Consider the following 23,508-nt stretch of genomic DNA (forward strand, 5'->3'; position numbering starts at 1 on the left):
TTTAATGTCACCAATATATTGCACCCTTTTCTAAATATTCTGTAAGGAACCGACTCTATAGGGGACCCAGGTAATCTTGTTCAATCTAGGAAGTAAGTCAGCAAGGCGTGCTCGAGCTGCACATACTAATATACGTGGGTTGTGAAACTCAGCATATACATTTAGGAAGACTGTCTATATTTAATCAAATGCAGATTCTATCGAATTTTACCATAATAACAGTTACCACAAAGGCAATTCACAATAGTTTAATGGAATTTACAGGGAAATATTACCTGAAGATGACGAGATCAGTGTAAATCAATGGTAAAAACAGCACACACAGGATGACAGTGAATGTACTATTAATTGTAGACAGCTTGCCCCACCAAATCTTTGTCAGAAACATCTGTGAGAAAATAGTACAGCATTTTCTTAGAAATATTTCTCTCATACAATTACTACTTTAACAGGTCTAAGTCAGTGGGAATAAAGCATCCAGAAAAAGGAGAGGACAAATAGAGGAACATAATTTCACTTTACAATGAAAGACTGACATTTGTGGGACACTAAATAGGCATGCTAGAGGAAGGAAATGTCAGGGGAAAAAAATGTATTCGAATTGCATGCTTCTAGAAGTCAATGACATACTAATCAAATACAGACTGCTTACCCTTAAGTTACTAATGAAGGGGAACATCGAACTTCACTCATTCCCTATCATAAGGTGATGGTACAGTGCTGGCATAAAGATCTTTTAGCACACAAAGGACATTCCTCTACATCTACTTTACTTCTTTTTAGTGCCAAAGCTTTCCACAGTACTCAGCTTCTGGTAGGCTTTGGGTGATGCAGACTAGTAAAAGGAAGAGCCTTCAGCACATTCAACCAGTTGACATAGAATGACAGTAGATACAATGTTAGTGCACTGGTAGATGCTGCTGTAAATGCCAGTGAGCCTGATATTCTCAACAGTTAGTCCATGGCTCTCTTCCTCTATGGAGTAGTTGGAAGCAGAATCAGTTGCACACAACATAATGACAAGTATACAACTAGGAAGCCGCCTTCTGCCCTTCATTGCAGGAGGTGTCTCCACTCCTGTTTCCTGCCTGCACCAGCCAGAGGGCGCCTCAAGACCCCCCCCCCCCCACCACTCGACTACGCCAGCCAACCGGCCTGGACTGAATCTCACAGCAGCCCTGGAGGCGGGGCAAGCTGATTGTCACTTTGCACCTCCCTACGCAGAATAAAGCTCACCTGCACTCCTCTTCATCTGACCCCCAGCTTAAGGTACTGTACCCCTCTTCCCCTGCACTTCCTGCTGTTCCTGCCCCTTCACTGCCTGCCCATGCGCTGCCTGCTGCCCCAGAACACCTCAACTTTCTACTGCACACTGACACAAAGACCACATTAAGAGGTACCCTCATCTACAGATCCCAGGGACCCCGAGCAACATTTTGCAAAACCATCCCCAACGTCATCATCCACCTAGAAATCGACTCTCACCACTACGTCATACTCAGCGGCATCAACTTCCACATCGATGACGCAAACTCCATCACCCTCACGGAAAACCTGAACAACACTGGCTTCATCCAACTGGTCACCAAACCCACGCACATAGCTGGACACACCTTCAACCATTTTCACCCCACCAGAGACAGAATTAAATTCAGTCACACCACCAAACTCACCTGGACTGACCACACCATGCCCATGCGACTCATGCTGCCCCAGAACACCTCAACTTTCTACTTTAAACTGACACGAAGACCACATTAAGAGGCACCCTCGTCTACAGATCCCTGGGACCCCGAGCCACATTTTGCAAAACCATCCCCAACGTCATCACCCACCTAGAAATCGACTCTCACCACTACGTCCTACTCGGCGGCATCAACTTCTATATCGATGACGCCAACTCAATCACCCTCACGGAACACCTGAACAACACTGGCTTCATCCAACTGGTCACCGAACCCACGCAAAAGCTGGACACACACTCAACCCATTTTCACCCCCCAGAGACAGAATTAAATTCAGCCACACCACAACACTCACCTGGACTGACCACACCATTGTACACTTTCACCATCACCGATGCCCAGCACACCATCACCAGGTGTCAAATCTCCTCCCACCGCAGCTAGAGCAAGGGCACCGGAACTCAGTGATCATTGGCCCTCACCACCTTCTAACTAAGAAGAGTCTTCCCTTACCTTTCAGACAACTATAGAAAGACCCTAGTGCAGACTATGGTGATAAGTAAAATTGACTACTGCAACGGACTCCTTATACAAGCCAACGAGAGCGCTATTAATCGCCTCCAGGTAGTCCAAAATACAGCAGCAAGACTGGTCTTGAATGCCCCCCCCAGAACCCCCTCCAAACCCCTGCTGCGAGAACTGCATTGGTTGCCAATACGACAACGCACCAAGTTCAAGATCTGTTGCATTGTTCACAAATGCCTGTTCGGGAAAGGCCCCAACTATCTGTCCCAAAAGCTACCCCTCTATAAACCTGACAGAGCCTTACGGTCAAGCAACCAATTGCTACTCAAAACTCCACTGGTAAAAAAAACCAGACAAGGTGGCAGAGCCTTCTCCCTGGTAGGGCCCAAACTCTGGAATAACCTTCCAATCGGCCTAAGACAAACCTCTAACCATTCCTCCTTCAGGAAGAAACTAAAAACCGTCTTATTCCAAGAAGAATAAATAATCCAACATCAGTCGACAACCACAACTTCTGGTAACAGCAGCCATTCCATCCTGCGAGCAAAGCGCGGAGATACCTCGTAAGGGGTCGATTCTTGCGCTATACAAGAATATAAAATAAAAATAAATAAAATAAAGGCTTCAACAGATCTCAACCAGGCCTTCCAGAACTTCCTCACCTGAATCACTGGCAGCGCCGAAAGTCGCCCCACTGAAACCTACAAAATCCGACAAATACTCCAAACATGCCAGCTGGTACACCCCAGAACTCAGGACCACAGAGCACAACTGCCATCAACTTGAGAAACGATGGTGCACCACTGAGAACCACGCCGACTGAGAAGCTCACAAAACAGTCCTCAGCAACTATCACATCACATCAGAGAAGCCACAAAAGCAGCCATCACCATCTGCATCAACTACGCAGCCAATCATACGAAGAAACTCTTCATGATAATCAAATAGTTCTTCATCCAACAGCCATAGAGAACACCATCCAGCCCTCCCAAGAACTATGTGACACCCTCTCAGACTACTTCCACAGCAAGATAACCAACATCTGCAACAATTTCAACATCCAAGCCACCACCCTCAACCCCGACGACCGTAACCATCCACCGAACACTAGCCAAACCATCAGCACCTGGTCACCGCTCACCACTCTCACCACCTCAGATATCATGTCTTCCATCCGCTCTGGGGTGCATACCAACCCCTGACCCCACCACCTCTACAATCTCACAATGAATCCAGTCAGCATGCAACTCACCAACATCCTCAACACCTCCATCTCCACAGCAACCTTCCCGGACAGATGGAAGCATGCAGACACCAGACCCCTCCTAAAGAAAGCCTCAGCTGACCCCACTGTTCTCAAAAATTATCGTACAATCTCCATGCTACACTACCCGGCCAAAGTTCTCGAGAAAACCATCAACCAGCAGCTCACCAAAATCCTGGAACAAAATCACCTACTGGACGCCCCCCAATCAGAATTACATGCCAACAACAGCCCGGAGACCATGTTGATTGCCGCCACAGACTATGTCAGAACACTCCTCGACCATGGAGAAACGGTGGTCCTGATCCCTCTCAACCTCTCTGCGAAATTTGATACAGTCTGCCACAACACCCTCATTAACAGACTCTACAACATACAGGCATCCAGGAAGATGCCCTCAAGTGGATCACCTCCTTTCTCACAGGATGCACACAGAGCATTCGACAGCCGTCCCTTCAGCTTCGCACCCAAAGACATCACATGCAGCAGACCTCAAGGATCATCCCTCCGCCCCACCCTGTTCAACATTTACTTGACCCCCCGCGCAGATGTCATCAGTTCCCACGGACACAACATAATATACTATGCAGACAACACTTAACTAATCCTCTCGCTCACCGAGGACCCCTCCAAAACCAAAACCAATTTCTGAAACGCAATGACCAACATAGCCAAATAGATGAGAGACAACTGCCTCCAACTCAACTCCAACAAAACTGAGGTAATAATCTTTGAGAAGAACACCTCTGTATGGGACCACAGCGGGTGGCCTGCAGAACTCAGACCTACGCCCACACCAACCGACTAGTCAAGCATCCTCTGCATCATCCTCGACAGCCAGCTGACCATAAAAAAAACAAGTTAACACAGTCGCTAACTCTTACTTCCACACACTTTGCATGCACTGCAGGATCTTCAGATGGCTCCTAACCAATACCAGAAAGAACCGTCACACAGGTCCTCATCACCAACCGCCTCAAATATTGCAACCTCCTCTACGCCGGTATCTTCACCCATGGCATCACAAGACTAAAGACCATACAGAACGCGCCTGCCAGACTCATCCCGGACCTCCCCAAACAAACTCACATCACCCCCCACCTGAAAGACCTCCACTGGCTCCCCATGCAGAAAAGATACCAGATCAACTTATAAATAAATCCATCTTTGTTGGCTTTGATTGACTACGTCAAAATAATTTTTGACTTGTGAATATTTTTGGAAGACTGCAATATCCGGCGGACTTGTCACGCACTTGTAGTTCTTACAAATAGCGTCATGGAATCGTGCCCGATGCACATTAACGCAAAACACCTGTTTTTTTGCCAGTCGTGTACCTGCACTCCAGTGAAGTTTCCACTTGGAGGTATCGACAGAGAGGTAAGAGTAGCATGCATGAGTGTGAGTCATATCTTGCAAATGTCCTTATGCACGCTTTACAGACGGGTTCATTCTTGGGGTTATTTGTCCATTTTGAGTAATGCAAGAGCAATCTGATGTTGGACAGACCACGTAATTTAAAAATACAGATGCCTACATAACGGCTTCACTCATTCTTTGAATACTAAAAGACAGAAGATGTATCGAGTAGGTAGTCCATTCTGTATTTGAGGCTGCACTGTTTGTGTATGATGCTTGCCTCAATCATCATTCCGGACATGATGCTGCTATTTTATTATCACACTTGAGTGGATACCTTACTACTGAGAGCACAGTCCCACTGTTTATTCATTCTCAGCTTTTTCTTGAATAAACACTGGCCTAGGCATGGTCTGCTGTGGGGACTGCTACAATACAATGAATTGGTTCCAATATTTCGTGATCACATGTTGGACTTTTGTTTCGCTGTGGTTGCAGCTGAGGATTTGATTTGGAAGCTTGTTCTTATTTTTATTTAACAAATTGAGTAATGTTGACGGCTAATAATTTATAGCCACAACTATTTCTATGAATTGTGTCCATAAATTGTTGCTGTGGGGCTATGATTATTTTACAGAGCAGGGCCTTTTTATAAAAACTTGAGCTGGTGCCGAGTGAGGTGAGGTCCAGTCCTTGATAAGCAATTGTAAGCATACTTTTCATTTTCCATTGCATGTCTATAGAATTAGAATATTGTTAAACAAGTTGGCGCAGTTACATTTTCACATTCACTTATTACTTTTTGTTTTTAGATATCGTTTAGCATCATGCTTCTATCAAGGATATGAATATTACTAGCGCAGGATAGAGACTGTATGTATGAATTCTTCAAACTTTGCAGTGATAAAAGGTGTGTCTGTTTAGGTTCTGACGAAAGCCAGGGAAATTCTCCTAGTGGCTGAAACATGTTGACCGTTGAGACAGTGATTGACTTCTAACTATCTCTTTTTCACCTGCACTTTTGTTTTAAATTGGAAAATGTATCAGAGGAAGCACCAAAGGATTATTTGTAGTGTATATCTCTGTGGTTTATCTTATTTTAATTCACATTTTTCATTTCTCTTGCACTGCACTTATAAAAACACAATAAGATAAAAAGAAAAAAGTTCTGTCTGTATTTGCTTTCTCTTGTGAGAACTACATAAGAGGATACAACTCAATCTCTTTGTTCCTCCCTAATGACCAAGGTAGGGCAGGAGTAAGTTGTTTGGAATCCCAGATGATGACACTGGGCACTTGAATGTGTAATGATGGGACACCAATGATCCTGAGCTGGTTCTTGCCCATTTCTTCACTTTACTCTTCTGTTTTCTGCACCGTCTTGTTTTCCTTAACTAATTCTAGGAAGCACATAAAGCTGTAAGCGTCTTTAGACTTAATTTCTTAGGCTTAGGTACGCTGCCTTTAAGGCCACGGATTCCATTTGTTTTTTGACATAGTATGGATTAGGGGGATTGAATCCTTGTTGGTCTTTTCACACTATCCCTCAGACCCTGTATATTGTAGTTTTACCCAGGTGGTTCTACCATGGCCCTGGGTCCAACTTGTGATGCAGCTGTATCAATGGGAGTAGCTAGGACAGCTTTAGGTACCTATGATGATAGGAGTCAGGATTATAGGTATCCGTCGTGCAACAGGTGCAGTGACACTAAGTTCTGCCCTTCCCACTTATGATATAATTTTTCCCACAAATGGTTCACAGAAGGGGAGAGGGGTTCATTAACTCTGTTTGCATTAAGGCTAGTGTTTCCATTCCTAGTGACAGGCATCGGATGATAGAAGCGGGAGGAGGCTGACAAAATATAACTGTGGGAATTGCTGTGCCTCATCTGTTCTGCAAGCATGTCCCCTCAACACTTAGCCCTGTCTTGAGTAGAGGTTCATGACCTAGCGCACATACATGAAGCGCCCTCAGACTTCCCTTAAACTTTTGCCTGCAGCCACCACCAGGGTACACATGTAACCTTGGTACTGTCCATGTTTATATTATTAAGAGCCGCAGGCATTCAGACATACATCCCACTTCTCTCTGATCAAGAAGTGCCATCCTCTTTGGTCAAAATTTGTCTCCTTTCTTGAAGCCCTCGTACTGCTCTGGTGTTCAGCATTTTAATCTTAATATGCTGTTTTCAATTAGAAATATGCTGGTTTTTCATTAGACATTGTACTTTGAATTGTATTCTAATTCACCATGTTGTGTTTTTTATGCAAAAAAAGGCACTACATCTACCCTTGAACTTGAGAATGGAGATAAATCTTGATATGAACACAAATCTCGGACGACAGGACAACTGCAGCCATTGGACTTATTGCCGAAGAGGTGTCATGCTGCAGTTTTACCGAGTGCAAATAACCTTCTTCTGAATCGGTAAGCCTTTTCATTTCCATCAGACCATTTGTGTGTATTTTTGAGTAGCTTCCTCTCTTTGTTCAACCACGCTTCCAGGAACACGCACCAAAAGTGTAAACCAACTGATTATGAAGCATTGTGGCAATGAGTATAGTGATCGAAAAGAAAAGGCAGCATCTTTAGACGCTGCAACGCACAAGCTTAGTGGGGGATCTCACTGTGGTTTAATCTTCAATAGCCCGGATATGAAAATGATATAACCCAATAACTAGTTAACTGTGAAATAAATAAACATGCTCCCTATCCTCACTGCCAGGTTTTGCCATGCCGTGTGATCCTGGGCGCATCAAATAAGGCACGTATGGCAAAGTTGCGTTATCTGCCAAAAAATGACAACATTTATAAACTGTTATAAAGTGCTATATGTGGGGATAGATATCTCCACTCACTGGTCTGCAAGCTCAGGCAACACTTGTGCTCTTCAACTCTCCCAGCCATTCCAGTGTACGTCACAGATACCTAAACATGAACCTGCCCATTTTACACATTTCACAGGACGTGGGTGGACCTCCAGTGATCACACCTCCATTAACTGTCAGCAATAAAACAGACACACTTCTCTCTCTCATATCATGGACACTGCAGTGCTCTACACGCCGCCCCCGTTTCGCTGAAGAGGTAAACCCCGGACGGGTGGCTGGCAGAGGGATGGGGCGGTAGAGCAAGTCCAAACATACCTGCATACCGACTGCGCTATTTCATGTGACAGCCCCTGCCAAGAACAGAGACACAGCACCCAGTCAGGCACCCGGTACGACACGAGCCGCAACAGACAGTGGAGCATCGTATATTCGCTAGTGCACCTGCCCAAATAGACTGCACAATGGGGGAACCGGATGGTAAGCAGACCAAGCTCAAGTCCGACGCCCGCAAAAACACCCAGGGGACAGCCGCCTGAGGAGGAGCAGGAAGGTACTGGCCCAACAGGCTGGAGCCCTGAGGGTGTTCACATGAAGGAGCTACTACTCACAATGAAAAATTGCTTTGCATTGATAGAGGGGAAAATGGACTCAATGTGTGCCAGAATGAATCAGATCACCCAAAAGCTTGAAAAACAGAACTGCAGGATAAAGGAGGCGGAAGTGCGAATCTCTGCACTCGAAGAAGACTGCACGCAGGTGGCAAGGCAAATTACAGACATGGACAAGCTGCTCAGAGTGATCGTGGCAATGAATGAAGACATCGAAGCCCACTCGAGACGGAATAACATACGCATTACCGGCATCCTCGAGCCAACTAACACAGGTCGGCTAGTAGACTATATAGAGAGACTGCTCACCACCTGCTTTGGTCAGGAGGCCTTCTCCAGGCTGCTTTTTGTGGAACGGGTGCATCGAACACTTGAGCCGAAGCCCCCACCAGGAGCGCCTCCCAGACCTATAGTTGCGAGACTACTTAATTATAGAAACTGCGACACGGCTCTTCGCAAAATGAGGGAATTGAAAGATGTCATATTCGAGAACAATGCCATATCATTATACCCCGATTTTACTCTCAATGTCCAAGAAGCGCTGCAAAAATATTTGCCAATTAAAATAAAGCTACAGCAAGCGGAAGTGGAGTACGCCTTGCTTTATACCGCACGCCTGCGGCTCACCTACGATGGCAAGCACCACATCTGCAATACACCACAACAGGCAGTGGAGTTCTTCAAAACAACAGTGCAGGCTGCCAAGAGAGCGGAGCGCTCCTCTTTGGGTAGTGGCGGAGACCCAACGCATCAAGACGAAGACTGAGAGCAATCGTCGCGGTCTAGATGGACACCTTCAGCAGGCTTGCTTGTGGCCTTTCCCGCATAGGCGCTGACTCTACAGGAGGGATGCACTCCTTGACTGCACCATTTGGCCATCAAACTCATTACCAAATTGACTAAAGACAGGGAGTAACCTACCGGGCACTTGGCCTGCATTCCAAGGCCCCTTCTGCACGCCACTTCAGTGCAGAACGCGCTGCCATGCCCCTAGGACACACACCTCCAAGGGAGTTCCCCTTCCCTCCTGTATTGGGCAATGTTTTTCTTACTGAGTTATCTTTTGTTGTGGGAATGTTAAATGTGTTGCTTACTGGCAGCCCTGCGACCCAGACTAGTTTTGTTATTCACATTGTAAGCGTCTACCGGCTAACCATCCATCATAAATCTATGCCGCTGGCATGCTATATGTACACAGCACCGGCCACGCACCACCAAGATGGGGTTGCTGCACAGAAGGCCAAATGGGTTCTGTTAGTTCTACCGGCAGGGTTTAGGAGGGCGGGGTCTGTACACGACAACCTGGGGTCGCCATTGTGGGGGGACTGTTGGGGTACTATAGAGGGCATTGCTCGGATTTTAATGGGTTTTAGACTGCTCATGTACAGACAACATCTAGATATAGACGCAAGTCGGCAGGACATCTACACCTTCTCAACACTTGAAGATGGCAGGTGATGATCAACGAGCTAACATTACTATGCAAGTGAGACTCCTAACTTGGGATGTCAGAGGCCTGGGGGATCCCAGAAAAAAACAACACCTATTGGCCTACCTAGACAGGCATCACGTAGGCATAGCTATATTGCAGGAAACACATACCCTCCCTACAAAACAGCCTCAGTTTGCTTCTAGGTGGGCCACCCATAGATACTTTTCCTCCTATTCCGCCTGCTCAAGAGGCATGGCTATTTTAATTAAACAAACGTTGCCTTATAATGAAGAGGACTCCATACTTGCAGCTATGGGCCCAATGTGGACGACGAGGATTATTTTATTAAACTATGGGCTCATACAGTGAGCATAGGCTCAACCAACCTCCTATGGGGGGAGATTTTAACCTAAGGCTCCTCCCATCATGGGATTTTTCCCACCCCTTGCCACACCACTACACCAAAGCCCAGCGCCAACTTCAGCAAATAATAGCCAAACATTTGCTGGTGAACGTCTGGTGGCATCACCACCTCACACATAGGGAGGGGACGTTCCACTCGGCAGCACAGTTGGTCCAGGTTAGACATGTGGCTAACCTCAAAAGACATAGCATTACACGCCCTGTCCACAAGCCATTTGACACGTTCTGACTCAGATCACTCCCCAGTGTTACTGCAGCTGACCCCTCCTGGTGTGACACCCTAACCCATGATATGGCGTTTACAGCCCACAGCGCTCTTAGACATGGTGTTTAAGGCGGTAAACAGACAACATATCGACTTCAAAATATAGAATGGCCAAAATATCGAATGGACAGAATATAGTCATCAAAAATATTGCTTTCAAGGTAAGTAATGTAATATCGAATTTTAAAAATATGGAAAGTCAAAATATCGAAGTATATAATATAGGTTAGTAAAATTATCTAATTTTTAATAATATCGAATTTTTTATAGTGTTTTTTATGTTATTATATGTGTGAAAAGTGTGTATTTATGTTATAATTTATTTTAATTAATGAATTTTATGTTACTTAATTTATGCGTAATTTAATTCTGGAGCGGGTTGTGGGTTTATAGGGGAATAGGGTGGTAACTAATTTAATTATAGTTAATTAAATATGTAAATTTATTTATTGGTATTTATTTTGAATTAATTGTTAATTAATTTTTAATTGGTAATAATTACATTTTAATTGCCAATTAATTTTATTTAATTGATTAATTGATAATTATGTTAATTTTACTAATATATTTTCTGTAGCGGGTTGTGGCTTTATAGGGGAACAGGGTGGGAAGTAATTTAATTATAATTAATTAAATATGTAAAAAAAATATTGGTATTTTTTGAATTAATTGTTAATTAATTTTTATTTGTAAGTAATAAAAATTTTAATTGGCAATAAATTTTATTTAATTGATAATTATGTTAATTTTACTAATTCATTTTCTGTAGCGGGTTGTGGGTTTATAGGGGAATAGGGTGGGATGTAATTTAATTATAATTAATTAAATAATTTAATTTATTCATTTGTATTTATTTTGAATTGTTAATTAATTTTTAATTGCTAATTAATTAATTGTTAATTTATAATTAATTTGTATTAATAGGTAACTAATTGTAATAATTATTTTTAATTTGTATTTTTAATTGAATAATTATTATATTATATTAAATTGGTAATTACTTTTAATTAATTTTTTATAGATATTAATATATATATTTTTTTAAATAATATATGAAGTATTTACTTTCCCCACTGTTGCACTCACTGGAGTGGGAATAGTAATTTTTAACCCCTACGCTATCCAACTCTTTCCCTACTGTTGCACTCTCTGGAGTGGGAATAGTAATTTTTACCCCAACGCTTTCCCTGCTGTTGCACTCTCTGGAGTGGGAATAGTAATTTTTACCACTACGCTATCCAACGCTTTCCCTACTGTTGCACTCACTGGAGTGGGAATAGTAATTTTTACCCCTAAGCTATCCAACGCTTTCCATACTGTTGTACTCTCTGGAGAGGGAATAGTAATTTTTACCCCTACGCTATCCAACGCTTTTCCTACTGTTCCAGTCTCTGGAGTGGGAATAGTAATTTTTACCCCTAGGCTATCCAACGCTTTCCCTACTGTTGCACTCACTGGAGTGGGAATAGTAATTTTTACCCCTAAGCTATCCAACACTTTCCCTACTGTTTCACTCTCTGGAGTGGGAATTTTTACCCCTACGCTATCCAACGCTTTCCCTACTGTTGCACTCACTGGAGTGGGAATAGTAATTTTCCCCCCTACGCTATCCAACGCTTTCCCTACTGTTGCACTCTCTGGAGTGGGAATAGTAATTTTTACCCCTACACTATCCAACGCTTTCCCTACTGTTGCACTCACTGGAGTGGGAATAGTAATTGTTACCCCTAAGCTATCCAACACTTTCCCTACTGTTGCACTCTCTGGAGTGGAAATAGTAATTTTTACCCCTACTCTATCCAACACTTTCTCTACTGTTGCCCTCACTGGAGTGGGAATATTAATTTTCATCCCTACGCTATCCAACGCTTTCCCTACTGTTGCAGTCTCTGGAGTGGGAATAGTAATTTTTACTCCTACGCTATCCAATGCTTTCCCTACTGTTGCACTCACTGGAGTGGGAATAGTAATTTTTACCCCTACGCTATCCAACCCTTTCCCCACTGTTGCACTCACTGGAGTGGGAATAGTAATTTTTACACTCCCGCTTTCCTACAGTAATAATATTGTATATTTTTTAATAATATTGTGTTAATATATATATATATATATATATGTTTTAACAAATAAAATGTAATATTTTTTTATAACTTAAATTAATTATTTAATAATTTAAGGTTATTTAAGTATTATTAAGTATATTTTAGTTATTTATTTTTAATATTTTTAAAATTTTACATCATTTTTAAGAAATTCGATATTTTTACAAAGTATATATTTTTAAACAATATTTTGGAGTCGATATTTTTGTTCTTACCTGTTTGTAGATAGGATTTCGATATTTTGTTAGTCGATATTTTGGCATCGATATTTTTAGTAGTCTATATTTTGTCCCTTAATATTATGTCAGTGATCCGTTTAAGGCAGAAATGGGGGAGCGCTAGAGGAATTCCTAAGGCTGAACGCAGGCTCTGTCACCACCCTGGCCGCTGTTTGGGTGGCGCTGAAGGTTACTGTAAGGGGATTTTGTACAGCCAAAACGGGGGGCATTCTTAAAGACATCCGAGAAACTATCGACTGACTAAAACACCAGAACAAGCAGCAGTAAATAAACACAAACGCCATACGCTGGGGCCCCGTACTGGCCAAGGTCCGCGAGTTACTTACGGAATATCACGCCGAAGCAGAAAGGGAGTGCCTGTTTTGCAGAAAATACCACTTAGCACGTTGGTATGGTGAAGAAGAACCCCTGGCAAAGCGCTTACAGTGAGTATCAGGCCGCCAAAAGCAGTAAACCATGTGCTAGCCATCCGCGATGGGGAGGGCGAGGTACACAGGGATACCCCGGCCATAATGGCTGTTTTTTATAAGACCTACATAGATAAGTTTGCCCCCTTCCTAAGACTGGTATATGAAGAGGAGGCCCAAGCAGGGACTCTTCCACCCTCCATGGGAAAGGTGATGTTGGTTTCGCTGTTGAAGCCGGGAAAAACCCCTGACTCTACCAACTCATATATGCCGCTGTCCCTAATAAACTGCAATGTCAAGATATTGGCAAGGTGTTGGCCAACAGACTTAGGCTATTGATGGGCAATCTAATCAGGCCAGACCAAGCAGGCTTTATACCTGGTCGATCCACCTCGCACAACTTACTGACCCTATTCTCTATTATGCATGAGGTCGACTCGGAAGACCAGGCAGCTGCAGTATTTCTTGACGCCAAGGCGTTCAATTCCTTGGAATGGGGTTACTTATTCGCTGTGTTGACGCATATGGGCTTCCCACCCGGGTTCCTTTTGTGGATCAAGTTGCTGTACCATTGCCCCTGTGCCACCCTACTCCTGAATGGGGAGCGCTCCCCGACCTTCAGCATTTCCAGAGGCACGCGGCAGGGGTGTCCCCTCTCACCCCAGCTATTTGCAATAGCAATGGAGCCACTGGCCGCCATGCTCCGGCAGCACCACAATAGGTACGCACTGGACTAACCCACAAGGCCAGTCTTAATGTTCGCTGTACGTGGATGACATCACGTTTTATGTGAGTAATCCTGAAGAAGGATTGAACGCCATGATCCACGAAGTTATAACATTTGGCGCCTTCTCGGGCATTACCATAAACTGGGGCAAGTCTCAGGTGATGCCGCTCACTCCGTGCACCACTTCTTATCCGATGGACTACCTGCTACAGTGGTGCAAGGACGAGGTCCGGTATCTTGCCACGACCATAGTCAAAGATACGGAGGGACTATTGCGAGCAAACTATGGGAAGGCCCTTAAAAATGTGGAGTACACATTCACTAGGGGGATATCCCTGCCGCTTTCCCTAGCGGGCCGAGTAGCCTTAATGAAAATGGTTATCATGCCCAAATTTGTATACCTGTTCAGGAAAATCCCCTTTAACCCAGGCCCCCCTTTTATCACAAGACTTAAGAGTCAGCTCATCCGTTTGGCATGGGGTGGGAAACAGCCACGGATAAAGTGGAGCACCCTTATACTGTTGTTTGCCCAGGCTGGGTTTGAAGCACCTGATCCTGAACTTTACTATCTCAGTGCTCAGGCAACACTATGCAGTGTACTGGTTTGAGCCTCCACCCTTCATGACGCACTTAGCGGTGGAACAGGGGTATATGGCGCCAATCTCCAAAACTGACTTTCTGGGAACTGATGATAAGACAGTCGGAGGATGCAGGTAAATAGTAGCCTGCAATAATAGTGCGTGGAGAGCAATTGCAAAGCGGTCCCAAATTCCCATGCTATATTACCAGCTGTTTCCCATCCGGGATCAACAAAGTGTGCCTTTCACACAGGAAGGTATCTGCAAACGTATGCTCCTCACCTATGGCGTCCAAACCTGGGGGGATATATATAAACTTGGACAATTCAAAGGAGCAGATGAGTTCTATAGGGACAGCTCCCCCACAACCATGGAGCGATTCCTATACAGGATGTTAAGGCTGCCACTCCTGTGTTCCCTGAGGAACCCACCCCCCATATAGCTTCCATTGCACCACCTGCTACGAGCTGGGATGCCTCACGCAGTGTCCCATATACACAGGGCAACCATGGGGGCAGGGACACACAACACACCGAAAGCGAAGTGGGAGTGGGAGGCAGAATTAGGCCATCAGATAACGGACGAGGCCTGGAAATATTGCTGTAACCACAAAAACCCAGAAGTGATCTGGGGGAAAGGAACCAGAGGCACGGGGTGCTAGGAACCGGCAGCCTCCAACATATAATGTTCAGCACAAATGTTGCTCATCGAGGAGGGGGGAGTACACATGTAGGCGCAGACATGGAGGACGTACCACGGATCACGTTTGACCAAAGGGGTATTCTGTCCTCACCCTCCTGTGGGGTAACTGATCCCATATCTAGGGCTGAAATACACCCAAGCCGCATCATAGTGGAATGTGATCTAGATCACCCCACACAGTGGAACCCTCTTACCACAGTCTGGTAAGAGCAGAGCCCACCTCAGTTCAGTTCAGTTCATTAAACTTTATTTCGATTCGTCAGATCCCATATCTAGGGCTGAAATACACCCAAGCCGCATCATAGTGGAATGTGATCTAGATCACCCCACACAGTGGAACCCTCTTACCACAGTCTGGTAAGAGCAGAGCCCACCTCAGTTCAGTTCAGTTCATTAAACTTTATTTCGATTCGTCAACAGAATCATAAAAGTATACAATTTTTAAAAATCAGGTTTACACAGAATTATCTAAATTCCATATTAAAATGTTACAGTCAATCAAAGGAAAGAGAAGGCCATACACAATTAAAAATGAAAAAGTGCTTGTGCTATTAAACAGCAGGGACTAAGTACAACACATTAGCTCTGCAAAGTTTAACAATCAAAAGTAACTACTACATTTGTAGACAAAATCATCTGCTGCTTTGGTTATCAAAATAGGCATACACGGTTTCCATTAATACTGCTCAATATCGTCTTCTAATAGTGAGTGCTAGCCTAATAAAACTAAGCACAGCACTGCATATAGCTGCAGTGGACAATGACATCAAATACTCATATCCCTCCCTGTAATCACATGGTCGAATATCCAGCAAAACAGGTTTAATAAACCGATTTCTTGGTTCCTTATACAAAGTACAAAAAAGAACAAGATGCAGGGTGCATTGTGAAACCTTATTATTACAAGGACAAGGGGGTAGCCTCTCACACCAACCCCCTTGTTTCGGAAATGCGAACAAAAAATGAGATGTAGTTAAACGAAATCTTGTCAAATAAAAGCGCCATTGGGTGTGCATAGTGAAGGATAAATAAAACTGATGCTGCAATTTACCCCTATTATATGATGTTTTTTCAGTTTCTTTTAGCATGCCCAGGGTAATACGATGAGCATTTTTAATTGTAGACTTTATATCAAAGTCAAAAAGGTTTATTGCATAATTAAATAAAATTATTACAATTTTCACATTATAAATAATAATACAAAGTGTAAATATGTTTGGTAAAATTAAGTCTCCTCCCTTGTTAAAAATGATGTGGGACGATGTTTTAAAAGTTTCTTCCGGAGATGCTCCCGCTGTCTTTGAATATCAAAATGTTTTTGCTTATTTATACAAACTTTACCACTCGTTAAAATCAAGGCAGCCTTAGTGTCCTGCTTCTTAACCTTCTCCTCGTTCTACTTGGCTCAAACTTTTTTTCACTTCTGCCATGAATTTTGTTCCCTGGCAAGCCATAATAATAGAACTACCTCCCAACCAACAAGTTACTGCTTGTCTGCAGGTGCGGATATTTAGCTCATTGCAAATACCTTTTAACAGTCGTTGCCGTTGTGCCATAAGTGCAGGACAGACACACAAAAAATGAGCTAATGATTCTGTTTTATAGCCGCATAGTCTGCATTGCGCAGTCTGGTGGTTACCTTTCCAGGATGGTAATAGATCCTTTGAGATGTGCATGCCCATCCTATAATCTGACTTTATATCCTTCTGAATAGATTCTGGGTTTTCATAAATATGTCCCAGGCCAATCTTATGGAAAGTTTCCCTCACATACAGCAGCCATGTGATCTGCATGGCATGTACAAGTTTAGTGCAGTCTTGTAAGATTTCTTTTGAAAGCTGTAAATCTTCAGACTGCCAAATTTTCCCCCATAAAAGTAAAGGGGAAACGTGAATGATGTCACTCACAAATTCTATACCCATCTCTGAATGACAAAAAATATTTGATGAACCGGATGGGATTGATAAAAGACGCTTTAGGAACTTATTTTCCATAATTTGGATCTTGGTGTATTTATGTATACCCCACACACCCGCCCCATATGTTGCAGCGGGCACGCATTTGGCTTTATACGGGGTCTTTAATTCAGCAATCGGTTTTTGGCCCAACTTTCTGGAAAAACTAAAAAGGGCCTCTATAGATCGAGTTGTCTTCTGCACACGTGCTGATATTAAAGGGTCCCAACTCAGAGTTCTATTAAATAAATTTCTCAGATAATTAAAGTTATCAACTTTTTCAATGGTCACATTATTTACTACATACCTGCGAGTTTTTGTCCCTTTCGGGCCACAAACGATCGCAAAGGACTTTGTGAAGTTGACCCTAAGATCCAAGTCTGACATGAAATCATATAAAGCTTTTAAACAAGCTTGCATGCTATTTGCAGTAAGGGTCATTAACACGGTATCGTCCGTGTAGGATAGCATAGGTATCTGTTTGCCATTTACTTTAGGGAAATCTGAGCAGTTTTCCAACAAATAATTTTCCAACCCATTTGTGTAAACTAAAAACAAGAAAGGAGCCAGAATACAGCCCTGACGTACCCCTTCAGTAGATGGGATGGGTTTTGTCGTCTCGCCCCCCGGGCCAAATCTAATCCTCACAGTAGTGGCAGCATGCAATTGTCGAAGCAGGATAACCAGCGGCTCCTCAAACCCCATGTACTCCATCATAGCTTATCTCTACAGACAGTGTCAAAGGCACTGGATAAGTCCATGAATGCCGGGTGAATACAAGCTCCCCTGGCCCTCATGTACTTACCCATAATTAAAGCCAAATTTAGACACTGCTCCATAGTCCCCTTACCTCATCTGAAACCATACTGTGAGTCCACAATAATACCAGATTATTCAGCCCATGCTTCCAGGCGGGCCAGTATAACCCAACCCATTAGCTTACATGATGCATCTATTAACGAAATTGGCCTATAACAGCAAGGGTCACTTTTATTACCCTTCTTAAAAATCGGTACAACTACCGCCTCTTTCCATGAAATTGGGATGCACCCTACCACTATCGCTCTAAATACATTGAGTAACAAAGGTGCCCACACCTCAACATTATATTTAAAAAAGATCTAAAGGGACTGCATCCGGGCGGGGGGCCTTTAACGAGATGCCTTTCCTTAAAGCTTCCACGACCTCAGGAAGAGAGAGTGAAAGACTAAATGTTAATGCTGAATCTAAATGAAGATCACTATTCTCCTCAGTAACAGGTGTCAAACAAATCCCTTTTGGATTAAACCTTTTTGCATAATGTGCCTCCCAAATATCTCCTGGTATATGTGTCACCATGTTGCCTTTTTCCTCACTATTGAGGAAGGGGCGATTTATTACTTCCCAGAATAGCCTACTATCCCTCAAATCTGCAGCTTTTTCCAGGTCATCCCAGGCCTTTTTTTTTAAATCTAGTTTACGCCTATCAATTGAGTCCCTATATAATTTCCTTGCGTTTTTAACCGACTCCTTATCCCGTGGTACTTGGTGTAATCCCTTTGTTAAAATTGTTTGAGATGCAGAACATTCAGCATCAAACCATTTACACTCTCTTAATTTTTTTTCTTGCCCATGGTTTTAAGGAGATGCGGTGTCACATTACCACAAAGTGCCTCAAAGTTCTTAATTACAATTTCAGGCGCAGAAGAGGGAGTTAAACACATTTCTATCAATGCGCTATTTTCTCTAAAAATCTCTTCCTCCAATTTTCGTGCATCGACCTTGTCCCACTTAAGTCTTACCCCTTGATTCTAACTATATCTTATTGGCTGTTCGAAGGTCTGAATCTTCTCAGTCATAGGGCTTAAGTACAGGACTAGAGGGTTATGATCACTAACAGGATTCGCTTCCACCAGAAAATTATTGACAAAATGGATATACCTGTAAGAGACCAAGATGAAGTCAATTACACTCGTTTGACCCCCGTCCCTTGAAAAGTCGGTATTTCCAGCGATTTAGAAAAAGTTGGCATATCCAATACGCTAAGATCATTTATCACGATGATATTATTCAAGGCGTCACCATGCGGTGAGTGCTTAAAGTGCGCCATTGGTTGATCATTAGGATCTACCACACCACAAGCCCTAGACCCACTAAACGTACACAAGGCACAATTGAAGTCCCCTACCCACATAATAAACAGTGAGGAGGAGGTATTAGTCACTTTAGCTATCTCCTGTTGCAATTTATCGATAACAGATGTAGCATGGGGGTCGAAGATATTATAGTATCAGTTGATTAAAAGCAGAGGCATTGGAAACAAATCTGTAATCAGGAGCAATTGGAATCAAGGGGAATCCGTCAACATCAGTGTCTTAACGGTGGCATACCTTACAGAAAAAGCGGTCAGTATACCACCCTTAGCCCTTCCCGCTTGTGAGGGCTCAGCATACACGTTAAAGGACTGATAACCACCTAAGCTTTGGTCCTCTCTGCTCCAGGTTTCCTGGAGACAGATTATGTCAAAGGTTTCTATATATTTTAACCATAACTCATCCTGTAACCTACGAGCAAGGCCTGCTATATTCCAGGAAATCAAACTAAAAGGACACCCTCCTAGTTGGCTATTTAGTGAAACTAAATGTGTGACTTCTACACACGATGAAAGAAATGCGTTACTTACCTGTAACTGCAGTTATCCAGTATTAGTATCTTTCATAGATTCATATGCCTGAATCATTCCCCGTCGTCGGGGTGGGAGTCCCCGGTACATAATAACAGTCATATAGACATATACATACTAATAGGCCAGAGGCCTCACATTAGTAACCTATCCAAGTCCTTTAGTAAAAAAGGACCAAACTTTGGCCAGGAGCCAATCAGCTACTACCACCCTCTAGAACCTTCCTGGAAGGAGCCCTAGTCCCTCAGATTTTCGTAAGCACAGTGCTAAGTAGTACCGACTGAGAGAACCAAGGTGAGCCCTTCCAGGGGAGGCGGGTGGGTTGCATGTGAATCTATGAAAGATACCAATACTGGATAACTGCAGTTACAGGTAAGTAACACATTTCTTATCCAGTATTATGGGTATCTTTCATAGATTCACATGCCTGAATCAGAGTAGCAAGCAATAGGCAGCACATTACGCATAATATAGCATGTAAGACACTTGATAATAACTTATCAATAGTGCAACACAATAAACTGCAAACAGTAGCAGGAGAAGAAATGAGCAATTAGGTGATAGGAAAGGTGGGATGAAAGAAAGAAGGCTCACCTCTAATGAAATAGATGACGGAGCACAGCCTGTCCTACTGCTGCATCCTTCATAAGTTCTGAATCCAAGCAGTAGTGCTGGGTGAACGTATGTGGTGTCTTCCATGTCGCCGCTCTGCAAATGTCGACAATGGGCACCCCAGAAAAGAGCGCCATGGAGGTGGAAAAGAGCGCCATTGAGGTGGAAACCGCTCTAGTGGAATGAGCCCCAACCTTGGAGGGCAGAGGATTCCCACCTGCTGGTGGCAGAAGGCGATGGCCGCAGAGATCCATCTTGAGATGCTCTGCTTTGTCAATGGTAGGCCCTTCCTGGGCCTGCTGAAGGCAATAAATAATTGGTTGGACTTGCGAAATTGTTCCGTTCTATGAATGTAGAATTTCAGACATCTTTTAAGGTCTAAGGAATGTAGAGATCTCTCCGCTGCTGAAGATGGATTCGGGAAGAAAGATCTCAGGACAATAGGTTCGTTTAGATGAAAAGCAGACGGAACCTTTGGTATGAATTTGGGGTTAGTCCGTAGAATTACTCTGTCCTGTTTGAACTGAAGGAACGGGTCTTGAATAGAGAAAACCTGCAGTTCACTCACCCTCCTTGCTGACGTGAGAGCCAGTAAAAGAGCTGTTTTCCATGACAAGTATTTGAGATCTGCTTTATGCATTGGCTCAAAGGGGTGTTCCATCAACTGAGCCAAGACAACATTGAGTTGCCATGTAGGTGGTAAAGGTCTCACTGGAGGATAAGTCCTGAATAATCCTTTCAGAAACTGCTTGACCAGTCTATTGGACCATAGGAAAATACCTGACGAAGAGCGCCTGAACCGAGATATGGCTGCCAGGTGGACTTTGATTGAGGCGTGGGCCAATCCCGAGTTGGCAAGGTGAAGCAGGTAAGGCAGAAGTTGCGCCGGAGATGACGAAAACGGGTGCAGTTTGTTAGCTTTACACCACAAACAGAATCTCTTCCACTTAAGGGAATACGTCTTGTTGGTACTGTCAGCCCGGGCCCGGGCTAAGACGACCCTGCAGTCCTGAGGAATATCTAAGTCCTAGAACTCTCTGAACTCAGGAGCCAAGCCGATAATCTGAGAGATGTCGGATCTGGATGCTGGACTTGCCCCTGGTTCATAGTGAGGAGATGCGGGTAAGGCCTGAATGGAATCGGAGGCTCCAGCGACAGAATGTGGAGTTCTGTAAACCAGTGTTGGCGCGGCCACACTAGGGCTACCAGGATCAGGGTGCAATGCTCTGCTTTCAGTTTCTGGAGGACCCTGGGGATCAGGCAAAATGGAGGAAAAGCGTAAGTAAAGACATAGCACCATGTGATCGAAAATGCATCCCCAATAGATCCTTTCTGGGGAAGCCAGCTTGCATAATGTTGGCATTTTGCGTTGATCTCCGTCGCAAATAGATCCAGGTGAGGTCTGCCCCATCAGGAGAATACTGCGTTGAGAGCATGTTGGTCGAGCTCCCACTCATGGCAAATGGAGCGTTGCCTGCTTAATGAGTCCGCCAGGGTGTTGTCTGCTCCTGGGACATACTCCGCTCTCAGCGAAATGTTGTGTTGGAGTAGCCACTTCCAAATTCACTGTGATTCTTGAGACAACGTCATGGATCGAGTTCCCCCTTGCTTGTTTAGATAGTGCATTGTGGTGGTGTTGTCCGTCCTCACAAGCACTGGGGAGTTCCTGATCCGGGGCAGGAATGCTTGAAGTGCCAGGTATACTGCCCTCAACTCTAGCAGGTTGATGTGGAGCTGCCAGTGACCACTGACCGTGTATCTAAAGTTCCTGCAGGAACGCACCCCATCCTTCAAATGATGCATCTGTTGTTATCACGTGTGGGGAGATTGGAAGCAGGAATGGAAGGCCCTGGTTCAGGTTTTTTGTTTGAAGCCACCAGTGCAGGGCCTTCACCATGAACGTAATGATCCTGATAAGATCGTCGAAGGATCCCGTACACTGGATCCACTGAGATGATAATGCCTCCTGTAAGGGACGCATACGGAGGCGGCAGTGTGGTATCAGGAGGATATTGGAGGACATCATTCCTAGCAATGACTTGAAGAGTCGCACCTTGATGGTCTTTTTGACCTGAATGTGGGCTGCCAGAGACCTCAGTTTGACCTGACGCTCCTGTGATGGGAAGGCCTTCTCCTGATGCGTGTCTAGAGTTGCTCCCAGGAAAGTGAGGCGTTGAGAGGGCTGCAGTACTGACTTTTCCTGATTGAGCGTAAGCCCCAGGCTCTCGAAGAGCTGAAGACAGGCATTGGAAGATCTGTTCACACCTTCTAGAGTAGGAGACTTGATGAGCCAGTCGTCCAAGTAGCGGAATACTTGGTGATGGTGCCGGCGAAGGTACGCTGCCACTGGAGATAGGCATTTCGTAAAAATGCGTGGCGCCGACTTCAGGCCGAATGGCAACACTCTGAATTGGTAATGTCTGCCCGCCACTGCGAACCTTAGGTATCGGCGGTGACTTTTGTGGATGAATATGTGGAAATAGGCATCCTGGAGGTCTAAGGACAGCATGAAATCTTTGGAATTGAGTAGCTGTAACACCTCCTGAATGGATACCATACGGAACAATTGTTTTTTGAGGTATCTGTTGAGGTTCCTTAGATCCAAAATAGGTCTCCATTTCTTCTTCTTTTTTCTTATTAGGAAGAACCAGGAATAGAATCCTTTCCCCCTCTGACCTCTGGGAACTCTTTCTACGGCTTTTTTCTGGAGCATTAGTGAGAGTTCCGCTTGAAGGAGATGCAGATTCTTGTGCTGCATGGGACAACAATGTGCAATCATCCGGACCCAACACTAGGCGGCGATCTATGCACAGATATGAATTCAGCAGCCCACATGCCTCGAACTTCCATTTTACCAAGAAGTTCCTCATTTAGGTTTAAAGGAATCGATAGTCGAGCAGCTTCAGAAAGTGCACCACTTAAGCTAGGTGACTGGGCTCTAACTGGTGGATCCTCGTTCATAATATGAGTTTTTGTCCATTTTGCACAACCACCTTTCCTATGTCCACCCCCTCTTTTCCTTTTACTTGATTTCGATGTCACTGTAGGATTTTTACCTACCCTCGGTACCAAGTTTTTTTCTTTAAGGGGAGGAGGAATTTGTGTCATACTAAGGCTACTAGAGACACTTC

At 44.0% G+C, this 23,508-nt stretch overlaps 1 protein-coding gene across 1 annotated transcript in view; it reads right to left on the reverse strand.

The window, feature by feature from the left end:
- LOC147693361 (transient receptor potential cation channel subfamily M member 2-like) overlaps positions 1 to 23,508 on the reverse strand; it is a 1,943,547-nt gene that overhangs the window by 1,002,074 nt on the left and 917,965 nt on the right. Inside the window, exon 15 of the mRNA XM_086933684.1 lies at positions 276 to 388. Coding sequence (XP_086789810.1) covers positions 276 to 388 — 113 coding nt within the window. The remainder of the gene's footprint in view (positions 1 to 275; positions 389 to 23,508) is intronic.

Source organism: Lissotriton vulgaris, chromosome 8 (genome assembly GCF_964263255.1).
Source record: "Lissotriton vulgaris chromosome 8, aLisVul1.2, whole genome shotgun sequence".
Taxonomy (NCBI): Eukaryota; Metazoa; Chordata; class Amphibia; order Caudata; family Salamandridae; genus Lissotriton; species Lissotriton vulgaris.